This window comes from Bison bison, unplaced genomic scaffold (genome assembly GCF_000754665.1).
Source record: "Bison bison bison isolate TAMUID 2011002044 unplaced genomic scaffold, Bison_UMD1.0 scf7180017864233, whole genome shotgun sequence".
NCBI lineage: Eukaryota > Metazoa > Chordata > Mammalia > Artiodactyla > Bovidae > Bison > Bison bison.
In genome coordinates, this window is record NW_011494805.1 from 393390 (window position 1) to 400610 (window position 7221).

Consider the following 7221-nt stretch of genomic DNA (forward strand, 5'->3'; position numbering starts at 1 on the left):
TGTGTGTGCTTAGTCAGTCAGTCGTGTCTGACTCTTTTCGACCCCGTGGCTGTAGCCCACCAGGTTTCTCTGTCCATGGACTCTCCAGGCAGGAACGCTGGAGCGGGTTGCCATGCCCTTTTCTAGGGAATCTTGAGCACCCAGGAATTGAACCCGGGTCTCCTGCACTGCAAGCAGATTCTTTACCATCTGAGCCACAAGGAAGCCAACTTCTCTTTTCCAGGTGATGTACACAACAATTTTCCCAAACGTACCATCACTGTGGAACAGGCTGAGCCAGTCTGGCCCTGTGGCTGGCTCCCTTTTTCTCTAAGGTCCTCTCAGGGAATGCAAGTTTTACAGGAATTAACATCCGAAGAGCCAAGGCCTGCGCTCTGCTCTATTCTCCCTCGGGTCTGCCTTTTGAGGTCCCGCGCGTGGGTGTCCTACAGATGGACAGGCCCGGCCAGCAGGGTCCTCTCCTGGACACAGGCACGCGGCTCACGCAGCTGGAGTTCCGCCCGGCCTGCAGCTCCTCCCGTGAGTTCAGTCCGTGCCAGAAACAGACCTGAAGTCCCTAGGCCTTTTAGATCGCTCCTGTTACCTGCTTTCACATTTATCTCGAGTATCTTGAGTACTTTTTACTTTGAAGTATTTTTATGGTGGCAGTGGTGGTTCAGTCGCTAACTCGTGTCCAACTCTTGCGACCCCGTGGACTGTAGCCCACCAGGCTCCTCTGTCCCTGGGATTCTCCAGGCAAAAACACTGGAGTGGGTTGCCATTTCCAGTATTTTTATGGGACATTCACAAAAGTTATTAAGTGTGAGCACAGCACTGAAGTTAAGTTAAAGCAGTACATTCAGACACCTGCAGACTCCACCCTGAAAAAGCTGTACTAAGGAATAATCAGTGATGTACCAGAAATATTCATTTAAGTTCCATTTACAATAAGCAAATATTAAACTCATATGTCCAACAATGCAGGATTGGTTAAATAAACTGATTCATTTGAATTATGCAGTTATTAATGATATGATATAAAAATCATTTTAATCATATTGTTATATCACATTGTTAAGTGAAAAGCAGGCTATAAATTAATATACATACATATCACACATATGACCGCAATTTTAAAAATAAATATAATGTTTATGTAGACAGAACAGTATTGGAATTTTTTCCATTCTCCTTAGTGTTTTCCACATTTTCCAAATTTACTGTCATGGGAAAACATTTTTTTTTTCTGGGAGTAGGTACTTAAGTCATTTTCACTATGTCTTATTTTCACAATTTTTGCTCTTTTTTTCATCCCAAATAAACATCAATAGCTCCAACAGTGCTGACTCCAGGGCAGGGGTTAAGGGAGCATGACTAATGTTATACGAATTTTTTGCCAATATTTTCTAAACCAAGGGTCATCCAATAAGTCAAGCTGTAGTAACACCTGAGAAAAGCCACTGGCGATGTCTTACTTAAGACTCAGCAGTTTAAATATACCTAACAACAAAGACATTTACCAAGAAGTAAAGAAATATGTTTTTCTATTTATTGAAATAATTAAATAACCAAGAGTAAAATTTTTAAACATACACAAAAATATTAACTTTAAAAATTAAAATATAGTAAAACTGTTAAGTATACAAACTAAAATTACATTAACTGAGCAACTTCAAAACTATATAAGTACAGGGTATTTATGAAATTCCTTAGAAATGGAACATTAATTCTTTGAATAAAGTTTGAAATGTGTAATTTTCAAACTAAGGAAGGAAGTGGTATATAATAGATCCATCCAATTTATAATCATCCAAAGGGAATGATTCTGTGTTATTTCTTGCTTGCTTTTTCTAACACCCATTCAATTACCTACGGGGAGAAAAAATATGATTATGGTACATTCTTTTGAAAACAAAAGCGATAGAAAAATACATTGTTCAAAAGAGCATGGTAGAAAATTTAAGACAAAAAATAACACATCAGACTCTTAAAAAATACATTTTATCTTAAAAGTACCCTTTACTGGTGGGGAGGGGGAAGAGGGAGAGGCAGTCCAGGAGGAGGAGAGTAAAGCACAAGCTGTTCTGTAGCAAAGGAGCTACAAGGACACTGTGCGGCACAGGGAGTACAGCCAGGATTTCACGAGGACTGAGAGTGCAAAACCTGCAAACGCTGTGAGCCGCTATACCGTACACCTGTAACCCACACAGTATTACACACCAACTACAGTTTAAAAAATTAAAGGATTATCAAACACAAAAACATCAATATAGCATTTACCTCCAGAGGTGACAGAGTAGGATGCGGTGGGGAAGAGACTCTTTGGGGCTTCCAGGGTTCTTAAATGTTTTCTTTCTCAGCCTGAATCTTTTAAAATTCTTTTTTTTTTTAGTTGTATGTGTTTCTTTGCATATGTATTTACATATTATATCATGAATTTTTAAACAGAAAAAAAAATCACACATTTTCTTGCTAAAGAACACTTTTTGGTGAACTTTTTTATGTTGCAGAATACAATGGTGGTGTGCTCACTGGACAAAATGAAGATACTGCTCTCTTTTCTCACCCGTATTTGAAAATTTGTTTTTAAAGGATCACTAAAAATAGAATTAAACCAAGCTTTGAAAACAGCTAATCAAAATGGATTAATTTTTCCAGCTCTTTGGATTATTCTTTTTCTTTCTGAACATTAATTTAGAAGCTCTTTTGTTAACAGAGAAATCTCTTAAATACTACTCAAGACCCTACTTACGTAAGTCCATTAAGCTATTTAACGAGTGGTCACAGGGACACAGCTGAACAGACCACTCACTAATTCTCACTGCGTGTACTACGCCTCCTGGCCGCCCGCAAATAAGACGGCAGCCTAACTGGATGCACTCACGGCATGCTTACCTGCACAACATTGTTGTTTGTTGTTTTCTTCATTTCTTCAAATAGACCCCTTGAAGTTTTAAGATCCTAAACATAAGAAAACAGAGCATTTTAAATCTGTACATTAAATTACAAAGAACAAGTCATTATTAAATAAACCTGCTGCTAAGTCGCTTCAGTCGTGTCCGACTCTGTGTGACCCCATAGATGGCAGCCCACCAGGCTCCCCCGTCCCTGGGATTCTCCAGGCAAGAATGCTGGAGTGGGTTGCGGTTTCCTTCTCCAATGCATGAAAGTGAAAAGTGAAAGTGAAATCGCTCAGTCATGTCCGACTCTTAGCGACCCCATGGACTGTAGCCCACCAGGCTCCTCCATCCATGGGATTTTCCAGGCAAGAGTACTGGAATGGGGTGCCATCGCCTTCTCCTAAATAAACCTGACATGATCCTAAATCATTCTATAATCATCAATGTGAAGAGGGAGAAATCACAGCAAGAGATTATCATTTAGTTCCGCCCCGGAAGGCCAAAGTTCTCTAACCAAAATACACCTGTCTGTACATAAGTCCATGCTGCTCTGAGCTCATAAACCCAACAGCACCGGCTAGACCCACACCCATCCTCAGCTGTGCACATGTGCTCAGGCGCTCAGTCGTGTCTGACTCTGCAACCCCATGGACTGCAGCCCAGCAGACTCCACTGTCCATGGGGTTCTCCTGCCTAGTACGCTGGACTGGGCTGCTGTTTCCTTCTCCATCGTCGGCTATGTGTACTCACTAATGCTTCATTACTCAGGAGACGGACATACAATTAATGTTTATTTTTCAGATAAAACACCTTTCACCTCTCTCTTCTTACTGGCTATTTCACTCCAGACACAGAGGGGATTACACTGGACATAAAACTGAAATCTCTGACTTTTAAAAAGTTAATAACCTATAACAAGTTTAACCATAAAATTTAAAAAATTCACTTGTTTTACAAAAAAAGCTGTCCTCTGCTGTGCTTCCAAGTCATGCTCCGTCGAAGCAGTCACTTTCAGTGCTCTCTTCTGTTTCTCTTGCTCTACCTCCGTGTTTCTGGATAATACACTTATTACTGCTACTGTGTGACTTCACACTTTCAGACAGTGACTGCTGTTACCCTGGATTCAGGCCTCTGAATCCTCCCACCTCCCTTCGTTTCCTCTCAGTAACAGCTGCACCACAATTTTTTTTTTAATTAGTAAACAGTCAATGTTTGCATTTTATGCTTAAGCAAATAAAGTTTACTCCCAAGCTAAGTAACATATTATGGTTATAATTTCTCTTTCATCTAATGTTTCATTTATCCTGTGGTTGAACTATATTGGCTTAGCTTTCCAGGTACATAATTCTGCCCCTAGCCCCACAACTCTGATTAAAAAGACTGATTAAATGTACATCAAAGTTCTTCAAACACTCTCGGAGACCGGGTAATCGTCCCTTCAGCTTTTCGTTTCTGCGCTGGTTTTCTTAACTGCATTCTTTAAACCCTGGAGCCCCTTCTCCGTCGGCCTGCTGCAGTTTGGTCCAGCTGCTTCCTGGACTAGGTCCCACTGGAACATATCTTTCCCAGTCTAGGTAGTTTTTCTTTTATTTCTTGAGTAAGTCCCTTGTTCTACTGAATTTCATCTTCTCACAAATTCATTAAAGGTTACACAGGTGACAAAATTTTTGAGACCTTTCGTGCCTGAAGCGTCTCCACTGAATCTTCACACCTCACTGGCTTCCGTGTGTCAGTCGCTCAGCCGTGTACTCTACTGAATCTTCACACTTGACTGGCTTCTGTGTGTGTCAGTCGCTCAGCCGTGTCCAACCCTTTGCGACCCCGCGGACTGTAGCCCACCAGGCTCCTCGGTCCATGGGATTCTCCAGGCAAGAACACTGGAGTGTAGCCATTCCCTTCTCCAGGGGATGTTCCCAACCCAGGGACTGAAACTGGGTCTCTTGCATTGCAGGTGGATTCCTCACTGAGCCACCGGGAAAGCCCTGTGACTGACTTCTGGGCCAGATAAAAAATACCAGGTAAACCACTTTCCTTCAGAATGTGAAGATGATGTTCTACCATCTGGCATGCGAGGCTACTAGAAAAGTCCAATGCCAACCTTATTCTTGAATCTTTATGTCAACTGCTTCTCTCCCAGAAAACTTCTATGGAACTACTCTCCCCCTCCAGGAGATGTGACCTTCCACAGTGACGGGCTTGCAGAACTGCCACCCTCCAGGCAGGACGAGCTATGTGCCCTTTCCAGCAGGAGGTTTGCATCCTTCGGTTCTGGAATGCCTTGTGTATTTCTGAAGGTTTTCTCTCCTCTCGTCTCTATTATGAGCATAATGGATCTTTCAGATTAATTCCCCCATTTCCTTATCTCACGTTTAATGTTTTTCTCCTCAATTTTGTCAGTAATACTAACTTCTGGCAAATTTCTTACTCTCACTGTTGACTATTAGTGATTTTACTGTATTTTTAATTTTAAGGAAATTTCACATTCTATAGTTCTTGCAAACAGCATCACATTCCGGTTTTGTACATGCGACTGTCTCCTTCCTGACATCCAGTTTTCATGGTGTTCTCTTCAGGCTTCTGCTCCTCCCGCGCCCCCTCTGCTCCTTTATGTTCTGACACCTGCTGAGTTAGACGCTTTCCTCAGAACTCTGCCGAGTCTCAGCTGTCTGGTCACACAGACATTTTAAAATTGTTTCCGCTGTAGCACACAGCACATGGGATCATAGTTCCCAGTCCAGGGATCAAACCCATGCTCCCTGGAGCAGAAGCACAGTCTTAGCCACTGGGCTTCCAGGGACATCCCTTCCAGTCATATTTTAAAATGAGACAATAAAAATCTTACTGGAACTTCTGTGTGTGCAGAGCTTATTCACTGGCACCTTTGTAACGTAGGGGAATAAGAGGTCATTGGCCTTTTCACTGCGGCCTCCCACGCGTTTCTCCTCCAGGGACTGTTTCCCACACTGCCGCAGGGTGGGAGAGAGCAAAGCCACGGGTAATACAGCCATCCTCAGCGAACGCTGTGGGGAAAGGTGTGCAGAGCAGGCTGAAGGCTCCCCGTTCACTCTGCGGACCTCTCTCTAACTCCTGCTCTTCATGGCACTCTGCCCCCGCCTTCCACAACACCTGGTGTCCCCAGGCTCCAAGCAAGCCCGAGACCGTGCTGGGTCTGGACTCTCAGCCCCAGGCGGGCATCGAGGCTGTCACTGCTGCTCAGCCGCAACACGCATCCACGTGCTTCCTGCGCCAACGTGTGACAGCACCGCCACGGTCTTCCTTTCTTCTTTTCTTGGCTTTTGTAACTTCAGTACTGTCTTTCTCGAGAGATTCTACAAGGGAACTCAAAGTGTTCCACCTGTGGTCCATCTGCAGTTTTAATCAAAAACCCACATAAAAATCTAACACCACTGAAGTTTCACAAAACGGTTATCTGAACGGTCGGTCTGTCTGTACTACAACGAGCTATTAGTGGATCCAGAACTAGAAACTGTATGTTTTGACACTCTGTCAGGTACCTTCACGATATACTAAGATTACCTGAGTACATAAAATAAGCTGAGCTTATGATCAACTCAAGTCAATGACCTGTTAGGCAAACACTGGGGGTGTCAGTTAAGGTACCATTCTCTATATATGAGAACTAAAATCAACCATAAAGTATTCTGACTCCAGTTTTTCTACCTCCATTAAAAAATGTGGCAATAAGTTGTCAGAGTAAAAAATATTCAATTCATATTACCTTGAGTCAATTAGGAACATTAGAACATGACCTCGATTTTGCCGTCAGTAGAGAAGACACTGTACCTTTAGGTAGAACTTGGAGATCTCAAAGAGACGCTGGCTGCAAGCAGAGAAGCACCCGTGAGCCTCCGTGATCCCGTGCTTCTTCAGGGTTTCAGCAACTACTTCTTTCAGTATCTTGAATACAACATAACATGTGACTAGTGTTTCTTACCCTGAGAGCTCAGCTCTGTAAATCACACAACCGTGTAGCTATGCTAAAGACAGATAAGCTCATTAAGACCAAACCATTGAGAAGAAGAGACCTGAAACAGTGACACACTCACATGTCACAGGGTAGCTGTCGGGCAGAGAGGACTGAAGCGTCCCAAGAGAGGGTCTCATGTGCTGAGCTCTGAGTCAACATCAGAATGGGAATGGTACACACAGCAGGGATAGGTATACACAGGTGTGTCCTTGTTTTTTATTATGGAAAATTTCAAACACTATAAAGAGAATATATTTTGTAACAAAATCTCTCTCTATATATATATATATACATGTATCAGGACTACATGTAAGAGCTGGTTTTATATATATATATATATATAAATCATTATAT

General features: G+C 42.5%; 1 protein-coding gene across 1 annotated transcript in view; it reads right to left on the reverse strand.

The window, feature by feature from the left end:
- Positions 1 to 696: 696 nt before the first annotated feature.
- The window catches only part of MTBP (MDM2 binding protein), a 78223-nt gene continuing 71698 nt past the window's right edge, over positions 697 to 7221 (reverse strand). The window contains exons 22-24 of the mRNA XM_010846235.1: positions 6684 to 6797; positions 2875 to 2940; positions 697 to 1848 (exon numbers count right to left, since the gene is read on the reverse strand). Of these exons, the coding sequence (XP_010844537.1) occupies positions 1810 to 1848; positions 2875 to 2940; positions 6684 to 6797 (219 nt within the window). The 3' untranslated portion in view covers positions 697 to 1809. The remainder of the gene's footprint in view (positions 1849 to 2874; positions 2941 to 6683; positions 6798 to 7221) is intronic.